The 26,831-nt window shown below is 45.4% G+C and overlaps 1 protein-coding gene across 2 annotated transcripts in view; it reads left to right on the top strand.

The window, feature by feature from the left end:
- The first annotated feature begins 14,437 nt into the window (after nucleotides 1–14,437).
- The window catches only part of rassf2a (Ras association domain family member 2a), a 49,749-nt gene continuing 37,355 nt past the window's right edge, over nucleotides 14,438–26,831 (top strand). Inside the window, exons 1-2 of one of the 2 annotated variants that reach the window (XM_063056970.1) lie at nucleotides 14,438–14,652; nucleotides 20,705–20,778. In XM_063056970.1, coding sequence (XP_062913040.1) covers nucleotides 20,717–20,778 — 62 coding nt within the window. In that variant the 5' untranslated portion in view covers nucleotides 14,438–14,652; nucleotides 20,705–20,716. Of the gene's footprint in view, nucleotides 14,653–20,043; nucleotides 20,136–20,704; nucleotides 20,779–26,831 lie in introns of those variants that run through there. The other variant, XM_063056971.1, reaches the window with a different exon arrangement.

Below are 26,831 nucleotides of genomic sequence, written 5' to 3'. Positions count from 1 at the left end.
TGGCCGACTCCTGCTCCTATCTCTTATGTTCTTATGAATGAATTTGCTCTGTCAGCTGGCACGGACTTGTTGGTGTGAAAGTACTCCACTACTGGAAGGAAATATGGAACATGGAACCAGTTCCATGGCTTAACCACTTCCCTACCATGTCCTATTGATAGACTAATATATTGGGCCCTCTCCTCTCTTAAAATGGTCCTTATTTCTTTGACCAAGCTTTCAGTCATTCATCCAAAATTTGCTTCTTGGTGTTGACATCACATTACATTGACAATGCCCCTGTGAAGTTAGGTAGCTGCTATGAGTGCGTGTTATTGTTCGTTTGGCTGAGGATCCCTATTATCTACAGCTAAATCTGTTCTAATTGTGTATAGGATGTTCCTGATTTTGGAGAGGCCCTCTAAACAGACTGCTTTTTGTGCTAATTTTGGTTCATCAAGGATGTTATTGATTTAGTTTAAAAAGCGAGTGTTGTTTGTGAGTTGACGAAGTAGCCTGTTTGTCTTTTACAATATACAGGCCTTCCTTTGTTGTCAGTTTGCTCAAGTTAGTGTGTATGTTGGTGTCACATGCATTATCTCTCTGCATGCATTAACACGTTCTGCTGAGATTACAAGTGACTACAGATGTTGGAATATGGAGCAACAAATACTTCCAGCCAAGATGGTGCTGAGCTGCTGTCTCCATTGAGATTGCAACTCAGACTTAATTGTTTCTTTTAACCAATTAAGTTTTTTCAAAACGGGTTGATTTGGGGGACACACGAATACTGGCCCAGAGTTTGGGTTTGGAGCATAGTCATCAGCTAGTCTGGGCATTGACACTAAAGATTGAAGGTCAATCGATGACCTTCACCTGGTCAGGGAAAGTGAGGGGGTGATAGGGAGGAGCTATAGGCAAGTAGTCACACCTTTACTGCCTGTGACATGCAACAGTGAGTATAGGAATAGAATGAGGTGGAGGATAAATGCGTGGCTGAGGGATTGGAGCAGGGGCAGGGATTCAGATTTCTGGATCACTGGGACATCTTTTGGGGCAGACATGCCCCGTACAATAATGATGGCTTGCACTTGAATCCGAGGGGGACCAATATCCTGGCAGGGAGGTTTGCTAATGCTTTTGGGGAGAATTTAAACTAGATTTGCAGGGGATGAGAACCGAACTGAAGAGACGGAGGAAGGGGCGACTAGCTCACAAATAGAGAAAGCCTGTAGGCAGTGTAAGAGGGAGGATAGGCAGGTGATAGAGAAGGGATGCACTCAGACTGATGGCTTGAGATGTGTCACATATGATGGCAGAATATAAAATAAAAGTTAGACTGTTGGCAGTGTGGAGGGTTAGAAGAATCTTGGTGTGCGAGTCCACAGGACACTCAAATCTGCTGTGCAGGTTGACCGTGTGGTTAAGAAGGCATACAGTTTATTGGCCTTCATCAACCATAGGATTGAGTTCAAGAGCCAAGAGGTAATGTTACAGCTGTATGAGACCCTGGTCAGACCCCACTTGGAGTAATGTGCTCAGTTCTGGTCACCTCACTACAGGACGATGTGGAAACTATAGGAAGGGTACAGAGGTGATTTACAAGGTTGTTGCCTGGCTCGGAGAGCATGCCTTATGAGAATAGGTTGAGTGAACTTAGCCTTCCTCCGTGGAGCGATGGAGGATGAGAGGTGACCTGATAGAGGTGTATAAGATGGTGAGAGGCATTGATCGTGTGGATAGTCAGAGGCTTTTTCCCAAGGCTGAAATGGCTAACATGAAGGGGCACAGTTTTAAGGTGCTTGGAAGTAGGTACAGAGGAGATGCTGGGTAAGTTTTTCACGCAGAGAGCGGTGAGTGCGTGGAATGGGCTGCCGGTGATGGTGGTGGAAGCGGATACAATAGGGTCTCTGAAGAGACTCCTGAATAGGTACATGGAGCTTACAAAAATGTAGGGCTATGGGTAACCCTAGGTAACTTCTAAAGTAAGTACATGTTCGGCATAATATTGTGGGCTGAAGGGCCTGTATTGTGCTGTAGGTTTTCTATGTTTCTTCCTGTGTTTCTATGTTTCTAAGTACAGACATTAAGGCCCAATGGCCAAAACCCAGAGACTGGAGGCTGGAACCTGGAGACTGGATGTAGTTCATTACAGATCATTTAATAATGACATCTCAGACCCGGAGGAAAAGAATGCATGCAAAATAAGAGAATGTTTTACTGAAGGTCTTTGTGGAGTTTTATCACCCAAAGATACTGCAATGCTGACAAACTGAAATAAACAGAAACTGAACTTCTCAGCAGGTCAGGCAGCATTTATAATGAGAGGAGCACATTTAATTTTCATGTAAATGATATTTAATTTCAGCAGTGAATTTCTACAGTGTACTGGACGTTAAGGATGAAATGGTCTTCTCTGTTGCTCCTTTGCGGGAGCTTCAAATGACTTTGCTGGTGGAATGGGATATGATTGCCTGGTTTCCTTCTAATGCTGATGTAGTAACTGATCAAAATTAGTTGAATCTTTCATGGCAAACAAATTCTGGACATTTCTGCTATTGCGTATTAGTCATAGAAAAGTACAACACAGACAGCCCTTCTAATCTGTGCTGAACCATATAAGCTGCTGAGTCCCATCGACGTGCACCAAGACCATGGCCTTCCATACCTCTGCCATCTATGTACCTACCCAAACATCTCTTAAATGTGGAAAATGAGCTCGTGTGCACCACTTGTGCCAGCAACTTATTCCAAACTCTCATGATCCCCTGAGTGAAGAAGTTGCCCCTCATGTTGCCTTTAAGTGTTTAACTTTTCACCTTTAACCCTTGACCTCTGGCTGTAGATTCACCCAAACTCAGTGCAAAAAGACTGCTTGCACTTACCTATCTACAGTATACACTTCATAATTTGTATACCTCTATCAAACTTCCCCATAATCTTCTATATTCCAATAAGATCTTGAGAAGCTTCTGTGATAGTACTGAGCCTTAATGTAAAGTATTTGCAAAATACTGTACACCCTTAGAACAGAGGAGATCTAGAGAGAGGCCATGTTACTTCCTGTTGCTGTTACAATGGGCTTTTCCTTAGTTCCAGACACCACACTCTCCCAGGTCACACATTTCCTTGGATCTCCCTTTAGTTCCTCAGCTGGAACTGGAGTGTGCTCCTGGTGTAGCAATTGACTTCTCTTTCTCTTCTAACCTTTGAGCATCTGGTGCAGAGAGGGTGGCCAAGTTAGTCATGGGACTCCTTGGAGCTGACTGACAAGGCCTGGCCAAAGCTTCCCTTCACAGATCCAAGTGGTGGGTCACTGAGGGCTGGACCTGAGCTGATCAACAGGCTGTCTTCTGAGGATAGGCCCTTGCCTGGATGCTCATGGAGAAGGAACATCTCTCCTTCCTCTCCAGTCCTAATGAAGTGTTTTGGCCCGAAATGTTGAATTTTTTCTCTTTTCCATAGCTGCTGCCTGGCCTGCTGAGTTCCTCATGCATTGCCAAGAAGAATTTGGTATCTTCTGGCTCTCTGGAAACCTGCTGAGTCTTATGGGTATCACAGTGGTTGGGATGCATTCAGGTTTGGAATACTATGTCATAATTTGAATGTTATGGAAATATTCTTAAGGAGATAAAATTGTAATTTCATAAATAAATCTTTCTAAAGAGACATCATGGCTTGTAACACCAGAGGGCAGCAACAAGGACAGCCCCCACTGTTCGTTCCTCAGTGGAGATCACCGCCCCTTTTTAGTGTGTCTGTGAGATCTTGGAAAGTTCTGCTGAACCAATCAGGAATGATTTTATCTGCTGTGCCAGTCTGGAACTGATACAGATGGGCAGACAGATGGACAGGATTCCCTGAATAATCCATGTGCTCCCCTGGGGCTGTGAAGTTGACATGTTGCTTTGTGTTTAAACACTGAACTCGGTTTAAACAGTAATTTCAGAGGGGCACATTCTGGGTTTGCTGTTAACCCCTCGCATCCTCTCCAGTATGAAATAATCCCTTGGCAGTCTTAAAGTTTGCTTGCCTCCACACTTCTAAAAGTGACTAATGACTCTTACTACTGACTTTGGCAATTGATTTGAGCTGATTGTAACACAACATTTACAATAACTGCTGACAGTAAAGTTGGGGAGCTAAATCTTGTTGCAAAAATATTCTGGCTACATTTATAAGCTTCTAATGAGCTGAATTATATTTTTTTAAAAATCTTCAATGATGATTTGTGTTTATTTGTACACTCCATTTGATTCCAGGAGATTCACAGATAATTTTACAATATGTCTATGTACATGAGCTTATGTATATGTTACAAGTTTGATGTAAATTTATTATTGAAGTACATATATGGCACCAAATACTACCTTGAGATTCATTTTCTCGCAGACATTCACAGTAAATCTCCAAGAGGACCACAGCTTTGCCGTAGGGTTTGGAGGCTTGCCTACCTCAAAGAAGGGCTATGTTGGCTGGAATCAGGGCTATATGCTTTGGCTCTTTGGTAGGGTCGCCCATGCCACACAGATCAAAGGGTGGCTCCAATAGTGGTCCACCGGTCCTCTAGGTTCAGGGGTTCACCTCATGGTCAACAACCTTGACTGGTAAAACCAAACTGTTATGGAAACAGCAATGATAATTCCTTCTACATCTGAGTATGACGGTATCCCTGAGTCTCCGCTTGAGGCTTGCATGACGGACAGTAGTGAAAACCAAGATGAAGCTCCTAACATGATAAAGGAAGCCCTGAACACCAGCAGAGATGAAGGACATTCACTGCTGCACTAAACACCAGTGGCATAATGAACAGTAAAACAAAGAAATACAATAGAACCAATAAAATGTTACACAAAAAGACTAACAAACAGTCCAAATTAAAAAATATATAAATAAGTAAATAAATAATCCCGAGAACATGAGTTGTAGAATCTTTGAAAGAGAGTCCATAGTTTGCGGAATCAGTTCTTGTTCATTGGTCACTGAAAGTAAGCATACAGGTACAGCAGGCAGTGAAGAAAGCTAATGGCATGTTGGCCTTCATAACAAGGCGAGTTGAGTATAGGAGCAAAGAGGTCCTTCTGCAGTTGTACAAGGCCTTAGTGAGACCCCACCTGGAGTATTGTGTGCAGTTTTGGTCTCCAAATTTGAGGATGGACATTCTTGCTATGGAGGGAGTGCAGTGTAGGTTCACTGGGTTAATTCCAGGAATGGCGGAAATGTCATATGTTGAAAGATTGGAGCAACTAGGCTTGTATACACTGGAATTTAGAAGGATGAGAGGGGATCTGTTTGAAACATATAAGATTATTAAGGGATTGGACATGCTAGAGGCAGAAAACATGCTCCCGATGTTGGGGGAGTCCAGAACCAGAGGCCACAGTTTAAGAATAAGGGGTAGACCATTTAGAACAGAGTTGAGGAAAAACTTTTTCACACAGAGGGTTGTAGATCTGTGGAATGCTCTGCCTCAGAAGGCAGTGGAGGCCAATTCTCTGGATTCTTTCAAGAAAGAGTTAGATAGAGCTCTTAAAGATAGCGGAGTCAAGGGATATGGGGAGAAGGCAGGAACAGGGTACTGATTGCGGATGATCAGCCATGATCACGGTGAATGGCGGTGCTGGCTCAAAGGGCCAAATGGCCTACTCCTGCATCTATTGTCTATTGTCTATTGAATCATCTCACTGTTGAGCAGAGTGAGATTATTCATCCTGCATCAGGAGCCCAATGGTTGAAGGGTAATAACTGTTCCTGAACCTGGTGGTGTGGGACCTAATTTGGCTGCACTTCCTTCTTGATGGCAGTGGTGTGAAGAGAACATGGCCTGGATGGTGCAAGTCCTTGATGATGATACTTTTCTGCGGCAGTACTCCCTGTAGACGTGCTCAATGGTGGAAGGACTTTTCTTGTGATGAACTGAGAGTATCCATCATTTTTTGTAGACTTTTCCATTTGTGAGCACAAATTATTTTATATCTATATAAAATAAATATATAATATATTTACAATATAAATATATGCATGAGTGTAAATACATGTTTGTGCATAGTGTGGAAATTTGGATCCAAGGAAGCAACTAATTGTTTACAGAATTAGCTTGATAGTAGAGGCAGAATCCTGTTTTTCAAACTGGGGGCCTTTGACCAGCTAACTACCTCAGGCATCAGTGCTGGATTCGCTATTATTAATTATTTTTATCAATGACTTGGATGAAAATGAAGGTGTTATAGTTAGTAAGATTATGGGTGACACTAAAGTTGATGGAATAGTGGGCAGTGAAGATGGTTATCTGAGATTACAACAGGGTCCAGATTAATGCAAAGCAGACCAAAGAGGGGCAGATGGAACTTAGTTCGGACAACTGCAAACCATGGCAAGGTATACATAGTAAATGTTAGGGCCCTGGGAAGTGTTGTAGATCGGAAAGACCATAACACCATAAGCCATAGGAGCAGAATAAGGCCATTCAGCCCATTGAGTCCTCTCCATCATTTCGTCATGTCTGATCCCAGATCCCATTCAACCCCATACACCTGCCCTCTCACCATATCCTTTGATGCCTTGACCAATCTGGAATCTATCAACTTACACTTTAAGTATACCCATGAGCTTGGTCTCCACCACAATCTGTGGCAGACAGTTCCACAGATTCCCAACTCTCTGGCTAAAAAAAAAATCCTCATTGCTTGTGTTCCAAAAGGTCACTCCTCAATTTTGAGGCTGTGCCCTTTAGTTCTGAATACACCCACCAGAGGAAACATCCTCTCCAAAGGCACCTTATCTAGTCCTTTCAACATTTGGTAGGTTTCAATGAGATCCCCACGCATTCTTTTAAGTTCCACTGAGCACAGGCCCAAAGCTGCCAAATGCTCTTCACATATTAACTCCTTCATTCCCAGAATTATCCTTGTGAAACTCCTATGGACTCTCTCCAATGACAACACATCCCTTCTGAAATATGGGGCTCAAAACTGTTGGCATACTCCAAACGCAGCCTGACTAGTGTCTTATAAATCTTCAGCATTGTCTCCTTGCTTTTATATTCTATTCTCCTTGAAATAAATGCCAACTTTGCATTTGCATTCTTTACCACAGACTCAACCTGTAAATTAGCCTTCTGGGAGTCTTGCATGAGGACTCCCAAGTCCCTCTGCACCTCTGCGTTTCAACCTTCTCTCCAGTTAGATAATAGTCTGCACTATTTACTAAAATGCATTATCGTACATTTTCCAACACTGTATTCCATCTGCCACTTTTTTGTCCATTCTTCCAATTTGTCTAACTCCAGCTACAATCATGTTGCTTCCTCAGCACTACCTACCCCTCCACCTATCTTCATAGCATCTACAAACTTTGCCACAAAGCCATCAATTCCATTATCCACATCACTGAGAAATAATGTAAAAAGTAGCAGTCCCAAAACTGACCCCTGATAAACACTACTAGTCACTGGCAGCCAACCAGAAAAGGCCCTGTTTATTCCCACTCACTGCCTCCTGCCTGTCAGCCATTCCTCTATTCATGCCAATATCTTTCCTGTAACACCATAGGAATTTATCTTGTTAAGCAGCCTCATGTGAGGCACCTTATCAAATTCTTTCTGAAAATCCAAGTAAGTAACATTCACTGCCACTCCCCTGTCCACCCTGTATATTACTTGCTCAAAGAATTCCAATAGATTTGTCAGGCAATATTTCCATTCACAGAAACTATACTGACTTTGACTCATTTTATCATTAGTCACAAAGTGCCCCAAAACCTCATCTTTAATAATAGCCTCCAACACTTTCCCAACCACTGAGGATAGGTTAAATGGCCATCATTACATTTCTTTTGTTTTCCTCTCTTCTTAAAGAGTGGAGTGATATTTGCAATCTTCCGGTCCTCTGGGACCATGCAAGAATTAAATGATTCCTGAAAAATCATGGCCAATGCATCTATTATCTCTTCAGCAACGTAAACATGAGGAATTCTGCAGATGCTGGAAATTCAAGCAACACACATCAAAGTTGCTGGTGAACGCAGCAGGCCAGGTAGCATCTCTAGGAAGAGGTACAGTCAATGTTTCGGGCCGAGACCCTCCATCAGGACTAACTGAAAGAAGAGCTAGTAAGAGATTTGAAAGTGGGAGGGGGAGGTGGAGATCTGAAATGATAGGAGAAGATAGGAGGGGGAGGGATGGAGCCAAGAGCTGGACAGTTGATTGGCAAAAAGGGATATGAGAGGATCATGGAGATTGTTTCGCTGAACACCTACGCTCTGTCTGCCAGAGAAAGCAGGATCTCCCAGTGGTCACACATTTTAATTCCACGTCCCATTCCCATTCTGATATGTCTATCCATGACCTCCTCTACTGTAAAGATGAAGCCACACTCAGGTTGGAGGAACAATACCTTATATTCCATCTGGGTAGCCTCCAACCTAATGGCATGAACATTGACTTCTTATACTTCCGCTAATGCCCCACCTCCCCCTTGTACACCATCCGTTATTTATTTATATACACACATTCTTTCTCTCTCTCTTCTTTTTCTCCCTCTATCCCTCTCACTATACCCCTTGCCCATCCTCTGGGTTTTCCATGGGCCTCCTGTCCCATGATCCTCTTATATCCCTTTTTGCCAATCACCTGTCCAGCTCTTGACTCCATCCTTCCCCCTCCTGTCTTCTCCTATCATTTTGGATCTCCCCCTCCCTCTCCCACTTTCAAACCTCTTACTAGCTCTTCTTTCAGTTAGTCCTGATGAAGGGTCTCAGCCCGAAACGTCAACTGTACCTCTTCCTAGAGATGCTGCCTGGCCTGCTGCATTCACCAGCAACTTTAATCTCTTCAACAACCTCTTTTAGAACTCTGGGGTGTAGGCCATCTGGTCCGGGTGACTTACCCACCTTAAGACCTTTGGGTTTGCATAGCACTTTTTCCTTTGGCAAATGGCACTTACTCCTGCACCCTGACACTCATGGGCCTTTGGCATGTAGCTGGTATTTTCCACAGTAAAGACTGAAGCAGAGTATTTATTAAGTTAGTCTGCCATTTCTTTGGCCTCCATTACTACCTCACCAGAATCATTTTCCAGTGGTCCAATATCACCTTTCACCTCCCTTTTACACTTTATATAACTGAAAAAAACTTTTAGTATCCTGCTTTATATTATTGGCTAGTTTGCCCTGATATTTCACCTTTTCCCTCTTATAGCTATCTTAGTTGCCTTTTGTTGGATTTTAAAAGCTTCCCAATCATCCAATTTCCCATTCACTTTCGCTACCTTATTTGTCATTTCCTTGGCTTTTATGCAGTCCTTAACATCCCTTGTCAGCCACGGTTGTCTACCCCTGCCAGTTGAGAACTACTACTTCTGTGGGTTGTTATCTATCCTGCGCCTTGCAAGCTATTCCTAGAAATGTCAGCCACCTCTGTTCTGCTGTCATCTCTGCCAGTGTTCCTCTTCAATCCACCTGGGCAAGCTCCTCTCTCATGCCACTGTAATTCCCTTTATTCCATTGCAAAACTGATGCATCTGACTTATGCTTCTCCCTCTCAAATTGCAGTATAAATTCAATCATATAATGATCACTGCCTCCTAAGGGTTCCTTTACCTTAAGCTGACTAATAAAGTTCGTGTTATTACACAACACCCAATCTAAGATAGTCTTTTCCACTAGGAGGCTCAAGCACAAGCTGCTATAAAACGCCATTTCATGGGCATTCAACAAATCCCCTCTCTTGTTTTCTGACACCAACCTAATTTTCCTAATCCCCTTGCATATTGAAGTCTCACATTACGATTGTGACATTGCCCTTACTACATGCCCTTTCCAGTTCCCTTTGCAATCTCAACCCCACATCTTGGCTACTATTTGGAGGCCTATATATGATACCCATAATGTTGTTTTTATCCTTGCAGTTTCTTAACTCCACCCACAAAGTTTTGAAGTTTTCTGACCTTATGTCTCCTCTTTCTAAAGGGGTGTGGATTCATAATTCCTTGAACATGGTGATTCGGGTAGACAGGTTGTGAAGAAGGTATTTGACATGCTTGCCTTCAATGGTCAGAAGTTGGGGTGCCATGTTACAGCTGTTCAAGATGTTGGGAAGGCCACATATGGAGTAATGCTACAGTCCTGTTCCATCCTACCATACAAAGGATGCCATTATGTTGAAGTGATGATTTACAAGGATTTACAAGGATAGTATTAGTAGTGATGGGCTTGCATTGTTAAGAGAGAGAGGATAGGCTGGGTTTTCCCCCCTGGACCATGGAAGACTGAGAGGGTGACCTAATGGAGGTTTATAAAATCCAGAAGGATGTAGATAAATAGCAAAAGCGGTTTCCCTTGGATTGGGTGTCCAAAACTAGAGAGCATATATTTAAAGTGAGAGGGGAAAATATAAAAGAAACCTAAGGAGTAATATCCCCCTCAGGTGGTTGTAGGTAAATAGCATGGGCTGCCAAAAGAAGTGGTAGAGGTAAGATCAATTATGACATTTAAGAGGGATTTGGACAGTTATGTGCGCAAACACGAGGAAATCTGCAGATGCTGGAATTTCAAGCATAAAAGTTGCTGCTGAACGCAGCAGGCCAGGCAGCATCTCTAGGAAGAGGTACAGTCGATGTTTCGGGCCGGGACCCGTCGTCAGGACTAACTGAAAGAAGAGCTAGTAAGAGATTTGAAAGTGGGAGTGGGAGGGGGAGATCCAGAATGATAGGAGAAAACAGGAGGGGGAGGGATGGAGCCAAGAGCTGGACAGGTGATTGGCAAAAGGGATATGAGAGGATCATGGGACAGCAGGCCTAGGGAGAACAAAAAGGTGGAGGGTGGGAGGATCGGCAAGTGGTATAGTGAGCGGGACAGAGGGAGAAAAAAGAGAGAGAGAAAAAAAGAATGTGTGTATATAAATGAATAACTGATGGGGTACGAGGGGGAGGTGGGGCATTAGCAGAAGTCTGAGAAGTCAATGTTCATGCTATCAGGTTGGAGGCTACCCAGACGGAATATAAGGTGTTGTTCCTCCAACCTGAGTGTGGCTTCATCTTTACAGTAGAGGAGGCCGTGGATAGACATATCAGAATGGGAATGGGACATGGAATTAAAATGTGTGGCCATTGGGAGATCCTGCTTTCTCTGGCAGACAGAGTATAGGAGTTCAGTGAAATGATCTCCCAGTCTGCGTCGGGTCTCGCCAATATATAGAAGGCCACATCGGGAGCACCAGACACAGTATATCACCCCAGCTGACTCACAGGTGAAGTGGACAGTTATGTGGATTGGATTATTATTATCACATGTGAAAAGCTTGCCTTGCATACTGTTCATACAGATCACATCATGAAACAATGCACTGAGGCAGAACAAAGTAAAACAACAATGTAGGAGCCATGTTTATGCAAAACAAATACAGAGAAAGTGCAATGCAGGTAAACAATAAGGGGCAAGTTCATAATGAGGTAGATCATGAGGTCAAGATTCCTATTTATTGTACCTGGAAACTACTTAGTTGTCTTAGTACAGCAGCGTTCAAACTGTCCTTGAGCCTTGTAGTATGTGCTTCCAAGCTTCTTTATCTTCTGCCCAATGGGAGTAAGGAAAAGAGAGAATGTTCATGTGGGATGGCATCTTTGAATATGTTGGCTGCTTTACTGAGGCAGTGAAAAGTAGGGACAGAGTCCAAGGAGAGGCGGCCAGTTCCATGATGTACTGAGCTCCTCCCATATCTCCCTGCAGTTTCTTGCCGTTATGTGCTTTACATGGAGGATTGATAAAAATTGGTAAGGGTCCAGGGGGAAGGTGCCAGATTCTTTTAGCCTCCTGGGGAGGTGGGGGCTTTAATGGACTTTCTTGGCTGTGGTATCTACGTGGTTAGACAAAGGCATGCTATTGATAATGTTCACTCCTAGGAACTTGAAGCCATCAAGCTTCTCAACCTCAACACTGTGAGGTAGACAGGAGCCTTTGCACCACTCCCTTCCTGAAATCAATGACTAGCCTTTTTTTTTGTTGTTGTTTTGCTGACATTGAGGGAAAGGTTGTTGGCGTGGCAACATGCTGTAAGCTCTCTGTCACGTTGCTGTCCTGTTCGCCGACTCATCGTTACTTGCCCCACTCCGGAAACCATCTGCTAACTTGCAGATGGAGGAAGAGCTGAATCTAGCCATCAGTGAACAGGGAGTGGAGTACGGGACGAGGACGCACTTTCGTGAAGTGCCAGTGTTTAATATTTTCGTGGCGACGGCTCTGTTGTCCACCCTTACAGACTGCGTCTGTTGGTGAGGAAGTCAAGGATCCAATTGCAGAGGGAGGTGTAACTCCTAGGACGGGGAGTTTGGGACTGAGTTGACTTGAAACTATAGTATTGAAGGCAGAGTTAAGGCCAATAATAGATTGACGTACGTATTTTTACTGCCCAAATGCACCAGAGACGAGTGCAGGGTCAGAGAGATGGAGTCCGATGTCAACCTGTTTCAGCAGTAGGCGAATTGCAATGGATCGAGGCTGACTGGGAGGCTGGAGTTGATTTGTGCCACCACCAGTCTCTGGAAGCACTTCATGAACGTGGATGTCAAAGCCATCGGGTGGCAGTCCTTAACGTACATTACGTTACCTTATTTTTCTTAAATACCGGGAGATCATAGTCTTAAGGCAGGCGGGAACCACAGATTGAAGCAGGAAGGGGTTAAAAATATCTGCAAATACTCCCACCAGCTGATCTGCACAAGATCGAAGGACACGGTCACGTAAACCATCCAGACCAGATGCTTTCCGTGCGCACACGCTCCGGAAGAGTGATCTTATGTTCGCAACGGTGCACTGGAGGCGGTCGGGATGGGTGGTGACACACCCATTCGCGCTGTCCAAAATGTTCATAGGATGCGTTAAACTCATTCGGAACGGGACGTGATGCTATTGGTGAAACTGCACGCCCGGTCTAGCCTGCCAAAATTGACGGCTGGTTTGAGACTCAATTTTGGACTGGTACCGTGCCTTAGTAGTTTCTCGGCATCTCTGATACGATGTCCTATCTCGATTTCTTGTAAAGATTAGGGTCACCTGATATGACTCTGCAGACCTAGACTTCAGTAGGAAAAATGTATAGGTAGTAGATAGATGTGGATTTTTTAGAGTGCTGTTGGCTAGCTCAGTTAAGCAATTTGGTCGGAATGGACCAGATGGGCCGAGCGGCCCGTTTCTCTGCTGCGTAGCACTATGACACTGTATGTACAGGTGTTACAGTAGTGTGCGATCACTGGAGTCGGGTAAGATGTTCTCCTAAGTGGTCGTCTATTGGTGGGTGCTTAGGTGACTGGCGATCTGAGATCCGTGCAGTGTAAGTGGTAGATATGGTCAATGGTTGGGTCTTTTGGTTGTCCAGTCTCTCCTCCCGGAGCTGCCGCGTTTGTTCTCCGCTGCACAGCAAAGATCGCTCTCATCTAGCGCAGCTCCCTCTTGAACAGATTTCGTCCAGATGTCCCTGTTGAGAGCAATATTTTCCCAGGTTTAAGATGTAACATTGAATTTCTTCAGACCGACTTTGATGTTATTTTTGAAGCGTTGCCTTTACCTCCCAGCGGCTCGCCTTCTTTCAACTGGGAGTAAAGGATCCGCATGAGTTAGGCATCCGGATGATTTGACCTTTCCGTCGGAGTGTTGCTGCTTTATTGTTGTGGAGATGCTGTTGGCCTATTATCCTCCCAGCTGATCCTCAAAATCTTGTGTAAGACTCTTTGGTGATATTGTTCCAGGGCTTTTAGGTGCTTACTGTAGATGGTCCACGAGTCAGCTTCATACTGTGATGTATGAAGGACAACTGCTCTATAGACTGAAAGTTTGTTTGGATTGCTTGCTCGCGGTCTTCAAAGACTCTTCCTTTAATCTTGCATAGGCTCCACTGGCACTACTCGAGCGGTGGTTGATCTCGGGGTAGATGTCTCATTTTGAGGAGAAAATGCTGTCCAGGTAGGGCATGTGGTCTGCATTTTCAAGGACGATGTCGTCACCATTTATGGTCGGCTGCATGAACGGCTGGTTGGGCGGTGGATGATATAAGACCTCTTTTTTAAATTTAAATCAAGACCCAGAACCCTATATACGTTGGCAAAGACATTCAAGATGCACCGGGGCTTTACTAAAGAGTGCTGCGCTGACGTTGTTGTCCAGATATTGAAACTTCATGATAGTGGTGGTACCGACCTTGTTCTTGGCCTTGAACCGTTTGATGATGAAATGCCTGTTGTTCATTCTATATACGACTGGGATTCCCTGAGGCAGGTCCTGTCCAATGAGGTGACCACAGTCCTCAGCAACATTTATGATAAAAGTATATATTATACATGAATGAATTAATATACGTGTTGTACATTTCTATTTAAGTGTGTATAATAATTCATTATTAAAGACACAGTGTGTCTTTAACTACCAGCGACGCATCGGCTCACTGTCTGCACACGCACAAGTTCACGTTCATTGGTCCTTTGTCGTCACCGCTATAGGCAATATTGCCAAACGTCGCCAGGCTCTGATTGGTCGTTTGGCGCATCAGTCATCCAAAACGCGGCCATCCCCGCAGTTCCTTTAAAAGGAGTCGATGCTATGGCTTTGGACTTCTTCAAGCAGCTTGTCAATCGGGGTCCAACTGCTGACTCACCACATCGCTAGAATAAAGAGGCTTCGAACAAGGTAATAAAGAATGGAAATCTCCCTGCTCGTGTTTAGAATTAAGTTATAGATGGATTCCTCCTTGACCAAAGTCTCGACATTTAGGAAAATTAACGAGTGCCGTAAGGTCAGGGTTTCCCTGTGAAATTAACATCGCTGTCTTTCTGAGCATTGCTGTGCCCGGGCACTTCTCAGCTCCTTCAGAAAGGGACGGGCTCCTAGTGCAAATCTACGGATTGCTCTGTTAAATTCACACGGCTTTTTGTTTTGAATCAATGCAAGTGGCTTTCTGCCAGGACTCGTTCTGCAGTAAATACCAAGGATGGTCTTGGTTTCGGGAGAAGAGTTAACCTTTGCCCTCACAGCTCTTGGGCTGTCTGTCTCTCCTCTTCTCGGGGATCTCGTACCCGGAGGTTATCACGGGCTTCTAGGGCGACCCTGCCCCTTGCAATGTTTTGAGGCAGGAGCTAGCGTGGACAGTTTAAGGGAAAATTCTCCGAGCGCACCAGTGCTGCATGCGATGGCATCGTCCCAGTTCTTTTTTTAAAATTCAGCTTTTAATATAAAATCAGAAATGAACTAACCGCGTGCATTGGTTAAGCTGTGAAATGTAACCTCCTCAAAGGCAGCTGTTTCTTTTCGTTTATCCGCGGCAAAGGGGCACGGACGCCGCTGTCAGCCGAGCAGCAGTTCTTGGGATGAAGCACCGGTCCTCCGGACGGAGACGGGCCTCTGCTGTTTCCATGGGGAACGGTGGGGAGGGGGTTTTTCTGACATCCAGTGGACTACTCCACTGCGCCCTTGCAAGGCGCGGGTGGGACTGCTGACTAGCTTATTGAGCTGGCTTCCAGGAGGTTTGGAAGCCCGATTTTCTAAGCTGATAGCCCAACGTGTGTACTCTGGTCTCGACTACGAAAGCAAGAACCCATCCGTCACGCCACGCTTTCCATTGTGTTCCCCCAACTAACTACCTCTGTAACGCCGGGTCCCCATTTCTCTACTGCTGGCGTCGCCCTTGATCTGGATTCTGCCTCGACTCGGCGTTACAACTTGTTTGATTCTTCGACCCAACCAACCTGCCTTTTGCTTCACCGGATCATCTGCTGTCCTTCTGGCCCCTTTTGGGTATCACTGGGTCCAGAACCACCCCCCCCCCCAACACACACACAGACAGACACACACACTTTCTGACAAGTGCAGTTCCTGAGTTCCTGATCCACAGCAACAGCTGCCTTGCTTTGTAGGCCGGTTGGGGGAGGGGGGGGGGAGAGAGAGAGAGAGAGAGAGAGAAATTGTGATTGTCCGTCTGTCAACCGCTGATGTATATTGTACACTGATGCTAACTTAGCGTTGCTTACTTAAAGCCAATGATGCATCTCTCTTTAGACAGCATTGAGCCATGGAGTTTGTCCAGTGCAGATCTACCCTGCAGAGATGGCTGAATTTTCCGAAATTCATTTGTTTTATGAAATCAGATGATTTGACAGAGGAAACTGATAGATGGTAATGCTTAAATGATGGACTGGTCCCCAGGTGGGTGGAGGATGCAGGTACTCTCTTGACATTTACTTAGCTAGATAAGCACAAAGCTACCATGCAGTATGGACCAAAACCTGGTAAGTGGGTTTTGTGTAGGTGGTCAGCATCAACACAATTTCTGGCTGAAGGCCCTGTTTCAGTTCTGCACAAATCTATCTGGGGTGGTATGAAGCGACAGCTGGGGATATTGGTACATAACTAAATGGAAGAGATTCAGGACAGAATGGGGAATACTTTTCCTCCCAGGACTGAGGCTGTGGAAACCAGGATTAGCATTGGCCATGAAGACCTAACGGTTCTTTTAATAACAGTTCAGGAAAGTAGTGATCGCGAAGGGGATGGGGTAATGTAGATTGTTACCATTGCATGAGCAGCGTAAACCCCAACAAAGACTGTTTGAATGGAGCTGCCAGTTGCCAAGGTTGGAATTTTTGTACATAGCGGGTGTTCTTAGTATGAAGCAATGAGTAGTTCACCACCCAGTCCCACATTCAGTTTCTGGGCCTCAACCAGGGAGTGACTTCAAGTGTAGCAATCCGATTTTAACAAAGCCATTTCTGGCATGTGTTTGGCAGACTAAATGGCCTTCTTTTCTGCTGTGAGTCACATAATTCAATTGCATTCTATTTTTAACATTTGAAAATGTATTTCCCCAAGGGAAATATTATATCAAACATTTCCAAGTTGTATAATGTCACTTCTGAAATTTGACAGCTTTTCCTAGTACCTAGCTTAATTTTCTGAGTCAGAGGTGCACATTCATTTTGGGATGGTGTAAGTGAACCTAGATCTGGTTGCCCTGGGGCAAACTTCCTTGGATCCTGGGACAGCCAAATTATCCCCTGACAATACTGGATTGGGAACCCAATCAACTAAGATGCTAACTTGCCTTGATTTCTTCTGTTTGCACCCAGATCTCCTCTGACTCCAAATATGCTAAACACTTCCCTCCAGCCATAGAGAAAGTCCTGATTGAGCCCATGGATACTGGTGGTCATTTGTCTCCTGAACCCACCATATTCTCAACTCTTAGCACAACATTATAATGTACTTTAGGTCTTGATTGCAGAGCCATCTTGACGTCCAGACCTCTGTTTCTCAAGGGGTGTTGATACATTGACACTTGGATTGGGTTATGTTTAACATGTGTGGGCAAGTGGCCAAGTGGTTAAGGCATTGGACTAGCGACCTAAAGGTCGTGAGTTCGAGTCCCAGCTGAGGCCACGTGTGTTGTGTCCTTGAGCAAAGCACTTGCTCTGTGCCGACACTGGTGCCAAGCTGTATGGGTCCTAATGCTCTTCCCTTGGACAACATCGGTGTCATGGAGAGGGGAGACTTGCAGCATAGGCAACTGCTGGTCTTACAAACAACCTTGCCCAGGCCTGCGCCTGCAGATCCATGGTCTCACAAGACTAACGGATGCCTTTATGTCTGACATGCACTGTGGTGTAATCTGTCAAGACATCACAATGCGCTTCGCTATCAATTTTTTAAGTTGTTTCTTGTAAAGTGTACAACACTAATGGCTCTGAGCACAGCAATAGTGAGATGATAATTCATACAAATTCTGGATGAGACTCTTCCCCACTGCCTATATTTATCCCTCACCAATATTATCTTTATGATAAATGTAAGAGATTCTGCACATGCCGGAAATTCAGAGCAACACACAAAATGCTGGAGGAAGTGTGGCGCAGTGCTGTTGCAGCACCAGTACACAGGTTCAGTTCCAGCCAGGAGTTCAATGTCTTGTCTTAAGAGCATTAATGAGTAGGTGGTAAATGTTAGTCTTGCTCGTTTTTTTAAGGTGTGAAGGTTAATGTGGTTTATTAAGGTTAGTTCAGAGTTAGTGGCTTGCAATCACATACACTGAAAGAATAAAAACACTGCCCACTGACTGAATACAAATTCACACTAATCAATAGGGACAAACACTAGAAATAACAGGCTGCCTATAACATATAATGCTGCTTTATAGTCGTGCCAGGATTTCAATGTGACTCAATGTCAGGAAAAAGATGACAAATGACTTTGGAGGGTCCCAGTTGTCAGTCGGTCCCACCCCACGACCCTTGCCTTCTCATTTCAGTGTTGCCTGATGAACAGTATTCAGTTAATTCATTTGGTTCCACTGAGCTGATTTGAGCAAGAGTTTTTACTCTTTTGGTTTTTGTTATAAGAGCTGAGCGGATATCCACTGAAAGTGCTCAGAACCAGCACTGCTGAGATAGGCTCGTTTGCTGAGTCTGCGGAGGACGTGATTTGGCCTGAGTACCAGACACAGCTGGGACGACTGACTACAGCAGCAGCCGGGCGATTGTAGAGTCAGCTGATCACTTCCTTAAAATACGGGAAGACATTCAGCAAATGAGGATCCGAAAGCTGTGTGTGTTTGCCCATCTCAGAGCAGCTGCACATCTGCCGTTATGTTTGATGGGGTCTCTCTGCTCCTTGCCTTTTGTTCTTTTGAACTCACTTCTGTTCCCTTTATCCTGGTGTTGGTGGTCTGGATAACTCTTCCAGCCAGAGCATATGGAAGCAAAGTGTCTCTGTTAGCGGGTTGGAAAGCCAGACAGTCGCACAAATGATCCACAGTTTAAATCTCCCCACAACAGCTGGGAAGCTAACATTTGGTTAATCAACTTTATTTTTTGCAAAAAAAAATCTGGAATTTAAGTATCAGTGAGAGTGGCTGTGAGACAACAAAATCATCTTAAAAACACATCTGGCTTGCATATGTCCTTAGGGAAGGGAAATTTGCTGCTTTCATGTGGTTCCAGGCCCACAGTAATAGAACTGACCCCAAGCTACCCCTGGTAAGCCACTTGGTTCAAGGGTACTTGATGTCAATAAATGTTGGGTGTGCCAGTGATGTCTACTTCTGCCCATGTACAACTGTGAACAGGTTGGGCTGTTTCCCTGAATCGATTTGTTGCATCACAGGGTGACTTTGTCATGTGCAGTGTCAGATCAGCCATCCATTTTCGCAACACTCACAGAACTTCTCTTGACCTAACGAGGGACAGGGACTTGCAGCATAATGCTGGCTGCGCTCTTTAGTTGAGGATCCCTTGGCAGCGGTACGTGCAAAGGCATGACCCCATTGCAGAGGGACCACTGGCCAGGAATCTATTTTTTTTTATTATTGTAAGATATGTGGGTTTCATCTTGTTGTCAAAAAGCAAAAACTGCAGATACTGGAAGTCTGAAACCAAAATTAGCAATGGCAGCATCAAGCAATGGCTCAGTGGGTCAAGCAGCATCTGTAGAGGTGGCAGGAATGGTTGTTCTGTGTCGAAACGTTATTTCAGGACTGTGTGGAGAGGGGTGGTGGCCAGTATGAAGAGGAGGGGGGGTAGTGAATAGTAATTAGTGAGTTGTGGAGGGGCAAGTTGAGCCCGATAGCAGAGGGGGGAGGGAGGAGTGACGTTCGGAGACAGGCAAGTGACTGAAGAATGGTGAACCCGGCAACCTTTTTGTGGAAAGAGGAGCGGGGTTAATATTTCCGCCGGAAGGCACTTGTTTGGAAGCATTTCCTGTGTCTCTCTTTTCACAGGCGCTGCTTGACCTGCTGAACCCTTCCAGCATTCTGTTTAGCCTTAGTATCGGTGTTAGTCTCTTGCTTCCAACCCAACACACGCGTGAGCACTCAAAACTGGGCAGCGGTATGAGGGGGTTACCCTGCTGTCAGGGGTACCCTGTCAGCAGATAACTGTCTTCTGTTGGATGTAGACAATGCCATGTCATTCCCCTTGTGCTATATTTATCCTTTTATTTAAAGTTCAAAGTACCTTTATTATCAAAGTATGTGTGCAGTATACAACCCTGAAGTTTGTCTTCCCTGCAGACAGTCGCAAAACAAGATCCATGGGATCAACTCGCCCAAAGAAAAGCAAAACATCAAACCTTCCTGCCACCTTGCAAAGAAAAAATCATGCAAACGGCAACGAAAAGAATGAGCAAAAGTACGGAATAAAAACACAAAATCAAAAGGCATATTTCAGTACTGTTCAGTTCCATGTTCATAAATCTGCACACAATTACTCTACTCTCCAACCTCCTTACTCACACACCCCCCTCCCTTTTCTTTCTATGTTTCCTTGCTGTTTGCAAGTTACACCCCCTCTCACTTCATCCCCTTCTCCTCTCACTTATCCCATCTTATTCCCATCTCTTTGCACAAGTTTGGTGCCATGTCACAGCACCAGTAAGTGGTCCTGGAGGAGCGGGCGATGTTGAGTGCTGTGGTGAATTCATTTAGCACTTGCTCTGTAAACTCTACTGAGAGTGCCATTGCTCACTGAACTGCTCAATGTGGAGCCCAAGGCAGACCAGAGACGTATAGTATAACACAGCCTAAGTAAGGAGGATTGTTGATGCTTACTGAAGTGGAATCTTCAATGGCGTTGTCCATTCCTGGAAGCCACATTCAGAGTTGAAATATTGAAGAGTGGTCAGCAGACACTAGGAGCATGGTGCCCGCTGTTGTTACTACCTTCACTCAATGCCAATATTTTCCTGTCTTTCTCTTCAGAGCCTGCCTGTGATGACTGTACCACCCATGATGGAAGATCCTGTTCGCATTGGGGAGGATAAGTATATTTCCAAGTGAGTACATTGAGGCTCTAAACATGCTGAACATAGACTGTGGGCTTTATGTGCAAGGTCAGTGGAGGGGAATGATTGTTTAAGGTTGTAGTTTGGGCATCAGTTAAGAGGGCTGTTTGCCCTGGGTGTTACTGAGCTTCCAAAGAGTTGAAACTTTGGCACTCATTCAGCAAGTGGAGAGTGTTCCATCGGACTCCAAGCTCATGTCCCGTAGATGGCCGAGCATGCGCCTGTTGTAAGGGATGAGGATGTTGCATGAGAAATGGGGTCTATGCAAGCCACCTCTTCCAGGTATCTGGTTGAGCACCCGGTGGTGAAGAGGCAAGGTGGTGGTCATAAACCAGCTGGTGGCCTCCATGTTGTGGTACTGGATGGTCACCTTGACCCCTCCTGCCCCCTTCGTCACGAGAATGCAGAGGAGGTTAGTGGACTTCTTCTGGGGTAACAGGAAACACTGGGTCTCTGCGGCGGTCTTGAGTCTCCCAGTGGGAGAGGGTGGACAGTCACTGGTGTGCATACGTATGCGACTAGCGGCTCTCCGCCTCAGGACCCTGCAGAAATTCCTGTACGCCGAGCACCCTCCCAGGTGGCACTTTTTGGCGACATTCTTCCTCCGGAGGGGCTGCTGTCTTCACGAAGAGATGCGGCTACTACTGGCAGGTGTCAGCCGTGCTGCTTTGCGGAGTACGCCCGGCTTCTATCAGGACCCATTGAGAGTCTGGAACATGGTTGCCTCAGGCCGGGAATCCCCTTCTCTGGCAGAGAGCGGAGTCGTGGCCGACCCTTGCCCTACCTCAACGGATGTCGATGTGGCTCAGATGTGTGGAATGACTCGGGCTGAGCTGCTTGTCGGGCCCAGGCCGCGCAATCTTATCCGAGAGCCAAGTCCACACAACTTGAACCGTCTCTCCTCGACACTGACAATCTCATTCAGGGATGCAAGCAGGGGGTACCTCTCTGGGCTGCTGCTCCACGCCCTCCACTTCCTAGATCTTGTCCACCACCCCGACATGCCTTGGCGGTCTGTCTTTCCACCTGGAGGTGAGGGGAGTCCCCAATGGAAGTCCCTTTATGAGGGAGTTCTTCCCATCCACCGTGGTGATCTGTGGTTGAGACTGCTGCTTAGAGCGGTGCCTTGCAATAAATTCTTCAGTCTGTACACAGATCTCCCACCCGCATGTCACTTCTGCAGGCTGGAGGAGACCGTGTACCACATGTACACGGAATGTGTGAGACTGCAGCCCCTTTTTAGCGCATCTGCGTGGGCTGCTTCTTGCATTCTGGTTGCATTTTAGCCCCACCCTATTTTTATACGGTCATCCAGTAAGGAGGGGGTGCATGGAGGGATGAGGATTTCCTTGTCAACTTGCTCCTGGGGCTGGCAAAAACAGCCATCCGTGGGTCTTGGAAACAGGTGGCGGGAGGATCTGCCTGGGTAGACTGCCTGGCAATGTTTAGGGGGTACGTTCGTGCCCAGGTAAATATTGAGAAGGAACACATGCAGTCCACAGCGACCTTAGAGGTGTTCCGGGACCATTGGGCTCTGCGGGGGGTAATTTCCATCATTGATAGAGATGGAAACATTTTGGTTTAATGTGTATTGTCCATTTATCGTGAACTGTGTTAGTCATTGTTTTGTGTATCTATAACACTGAATTTCTAATGAAGATATTTTGTATGGAGAGAAAGAAGTGGTGAAGAATCATCTGCGCCCAAGTGTCGTGACGCTTGTACTGGAAGGTCCATGGACAGAGGGAGGGGACAATATGCCACTCAAGATTGCAATGAAGGGAAATTTCTTCATGTGGGAGGGATGTGAGCCACTGGTGTCCTGTACACCAGAAGGTTGTGAAACCTGGTCTCTATTCAAGGCTGAAATTGATGTGTCCAAGTAGCTGGGAATTGAGGAAGATGGTGATTGCATGTAGAAACTACCTTATTCGCACTGTTTGTTTATTTTCTCATAACTTGTTTTTCTTTCGTTTAGCACTCTACTGTTGCGACAAAACTCACGACATAGTGTATGTCAACGATAATACAAACATGCAAATCTGCAGATGCTGGAAATCAAAGTAACGCGCGCAAAATGCTGAAGGAACTCAGCTTCTATGGAAAAGAGTAAACAGTCAATGTTTTGGGCCGAGACCCTTCGTCAGGATAGTCCTTTTCCATAGATGCTGCCTGGCCTGGTGAGTTCCTCTGGCATTTTGTGTGAATGATAATACACCTGATTCTGATTTGGAGGATGAGCTCTGATGTGTAATTGGATGAGCAGTCAGTGTTTTTTATTTACTGCATACATCCATTATCTTCTGGGATCTGGATGCTGCTGATAAGCCCATTTCTCATCGCCCTTGAGAAGGGGGTCCTGAACTTCTGCAATGGTGTTGGGGAGTGAATTATGGAAGTCGGACCCAGCAAGGATGAAGGAGTCACCAAATGTCTTCTCGTCAACATGGTGTGAGCTACAGGGGAAACTGCGGATGGTGGTGCTCCCTTCCCTGTGAAGACTTTATCTTTCCATATAGTCGGTTTGGAAGGTGTGTATGCAATAAATTGGTGTGCTTATGGGGTACACTGAGCCACTGTGCCAGTGGTGAAGGGAATTAATGGTGGATGGGGTGCCAGTTAAGCCACTGCTTTTCCCTGAGTGATATTGAGCGTCCATCGAGATGTTCTCAAGGCACTCATCCAGGCAAGTGGAATGTGTTCCTTCACACTCCTGCCTTGTGCCTTGTAAGTGGTAGAAAAGTTTTGGGTGTCAGAAAATGAGTCGCTCACCAAGGGGCACCAAGCTCTGACCTACTCTTGTAGTTGAGATATTTGTCGGTGTCCTGTTCAATGTCTGGTCAGTGGTGACCCCCAGGATGTTGATGGTGGGGCTTTGGTGAATGTAGATGACTAGACTCTGTCTTGAAGGTGGTCATTGTTTGATACCCAATTGCTTTCTAGTTCGTGATGCAAGGCTGCCGACTGGAGTTGTTTCATTTGCCGAAGCCTTAATATTTAATGCGGATTAAGAGCTAGGACTGTCTCCTCACACTTCTTCCACTCTCTGAGGCCTCTGTTGGTCAGGATCAACCATGGATATTGTGTCCTAGCCGTCTAAATATGCAAGCCTGGGCAGCACGATATAGAGTGCAAGCTATTGCCCACGTAGCGAGCTCGCCTTCTTTGTGCATCTAATGAACACAAAGGAACGGCAGAGACTGGTACAGATTGGCACCAGTAGCATCACAGGAGTTGCTCGTCAGTGTTGAACTTGACTGCCTTAGGGACTCCAGCTCTGGATCTTTCCCTCTGGGTTTACTCCGGAAACCTTCTCCACGTGTGGGTGTAGCCTCAAGGCAGCGAAGGTTCGAGATCATCTAGGAGAAGGAAAACGCTGAACTGCCAACCATGGCTGATGAGCCCCATCGGCCCGAAGCAACTGGTTTTAAGGAGCCAGTAACCCAGCTTTGCCCTTTCTCCTGTCAGTAGAAATAATTCCACCAGGCTTAGCAGTGGAGGCCAAGAGCTGGACTTGGTTGTCAGAGGCTATGTGAGGCACACGCCATTGGGGGCTTATCCCCATTGTCACCCCCAGCTATAACAACCTTAAGGAACCCTTCCTCCGCCACCTCTACTTAAATCCTAATGGTCACCTTGACAAAGGTCACAAGATCTGGGTTTAATGTCCAATTTGTGACGTATTACCCAGTGGGGTACTGAGAAACACCAAGGTCCTGGCCCCTGAGCCCCACTCAGCTTAAGAGCTAGAAGCCATGGTCGTAGATTTCAGAGCTGTGAAATGGTTGATTGAGTAGCAACCAGCACTTCAGTGGCCAGCCACTTAATCTTCTGTGTTTGGGCAGAGAAGGAGCTGCTTTCTGCAGAGGACAGTGTGAACATGTCACAGAGCCTGGAACTTGGGGATCCACTTTGCCTCAGCCGGTATCAAGGCAGGGGCTGTTTACTCTGTAAGGCTATCCAGGACATTCCAGAAATTGCTGATCTTTGGATTCTGGTGGATGGGAATTAATTATTTGGTCTCTTTATTATGTCCATTTGTTTTCATTTATTGTAACAGTATTGTGGAAGAATTTTGTTTTGGAACAGTTTATTCAAATGGGTGAGGCAGGACAGGGTGAGAAAGTGCTTTTCAAGCTTCAGGCATATATTCTATCGATCAGCAACTGAGGGGCTGAATGCTCGTCTCTCAGGATGTAAGTTTCCAACACAGTGGATTCTGGTTAATTGGGCCATCAGTTAATCTGGGTAGTTGCTTACTTGGGATAACTCTTAAAAAGCAAAAGCTAATTGAGATAATAGCCAGGATTACCTTTGTTTATTTGGGATACTATGCAGCTTAATTGGTACAAGAAACTGTTGCAGAACAGTTTCTAACTAGCATCAGTCGCATGCATTTGTGTGGCCTTTTAACACTGTGGCTAGAGCGAACAGTTTTTTTAAAATACTGCCAGTCACAGCTTTGTGTTCAAAAAGCAGTGACTTTTGTCACTGATAGTTGGTGAGAAATAAGCAGTAAGACAACTGTTTTGCTCACAACAGTTTCAGTATTCAGGCTTGGAGATGCCAGAAACAGCCAGGAGTGAAAGTGAAACGTGTTCACTACTTCAGCAAGTTAAGAACTATGAAGCATTTGAAGTTATCAAGAATCATCTTGGATGTTGAAACACCACTGAAGATTTGGAGGATGCAATTGTCAAAAGAATTGCATGTAGGCAGTCCATTATCCACACCAGGAGTCTGTGCTAATTTTGTTCACTTACAGTCAATGAAAAGAAAATTTCATCGTAAACATCAGATGAATCCTGCCATCAGTAATGATCAGGAACTACAGTTTTATAGGACTGTAGTGGCATTGTTAGTGTTCTTTGTTCTGTATTTCTTTAAATACTTAATTTATTACTTAGTTAAATGGTAGTTTGTCTTTTTAAAGTTTTTAACTATTTCCATGTTAATTGGGACAGCCGCCTAATTGGGTTGAAATGACTGGTCTTGATGTGAACCAATGAACTAGGATTCACTGTATATGGATTTTGTGTCGGGTAAGGATTAGGCCAAGAGTCTGTTGGTCTTTGGAGTGTAATAACCTGCTGGCAGCTACTGTCCAGGAGAAGCATGGTGATTACAGGGGGGAGGAGCTAGGCCCCAGTGGAGAGTGGCCTCTTTCCAGGCAGTGAAAACTGAGGGGGAGGGGGCAGCTGAGTGCAGCCAGGGAGTTGTGTTTTCTTATAGCAACTAATGTTACTGAGGAACCAACTCTATTCTGGGATGTTACCCATGAAAGTACACAGCAGTTCCTTAAATCCGAGATTGGAGTTCCCCTTTTATTTTTGTTGTTGCACACTGAGCTCACACAGACGTCTGTATTCAGAGGCCTGCACTTCTGAGCCACCTGCTCTGTGGGATGAGCCTCCGGAAAGGACAGCCTGAAAACTGATCGAGAAACTCCATCAGCGGCTCTTTGTCTGCTCGGCTCCCGGGCAACAGCTGACATCACTACCCATTTCTTTTGTCGCAAAGTCTCAAAGCCAGGGGCCATTTGATTTCCATACCTCGCAGTCCTGACCTATTGCATCCCCAGTTTTAATTGCTCCACGGTCAGCGGCCGTGTCTTCACTGTCTGGGGCTCCCAGCCTGAGAACCGCACACCCCCTCCAACCCGCATACCATACCACTTTCTAACACCTCCTGAATCGGACGGTGTTCTGATGAAGTGCTTGGATGCATTGTGCTCTCTAAATGCATTTTGCTGTTTGAGCTGTGATGCGGGGGCATTCATGATAAATAACTTTCAGCATGGGACAAGAGCAAGTAGTGTGAATGGGCACAACGGAGCATAGGAGTGGATGGATGAGCTCAACGACTGTGGCCAGAGAAAATCAAATGATTATAATGCTCAGCAGCTTTGTATATATGCATATACTATACATACACTTGCATACTCAGAAGGTCTGGCAAAGAGTGAACAGTTGTCGTTTCAGTCCGAGACCCTTCTTCAGGACTGGGGAAAGGGGGGAGATGGTCGAATTAAAAGGTGGGCGCGG

Source organism: Mobula hypostoma, chromosome 8 (assembly GCF_963921235.1).
Source record: "Mobula hypostoma chromosome 8, sMobHyp1.1, whole genome shotgun sequence".
Classification (NCBI taxonomy): domain Eukaryota; kingdom Metazoa; phylum Chordata; class Chondrichthyes; order Myliobatiformes; family Myliobatidae; genus Mobula; species Mobula hypostoma.
Note: the sequence above shows the minus strand (reverse complement) of the source record. Positions and strands in the feature narration are given on the sequence as shown.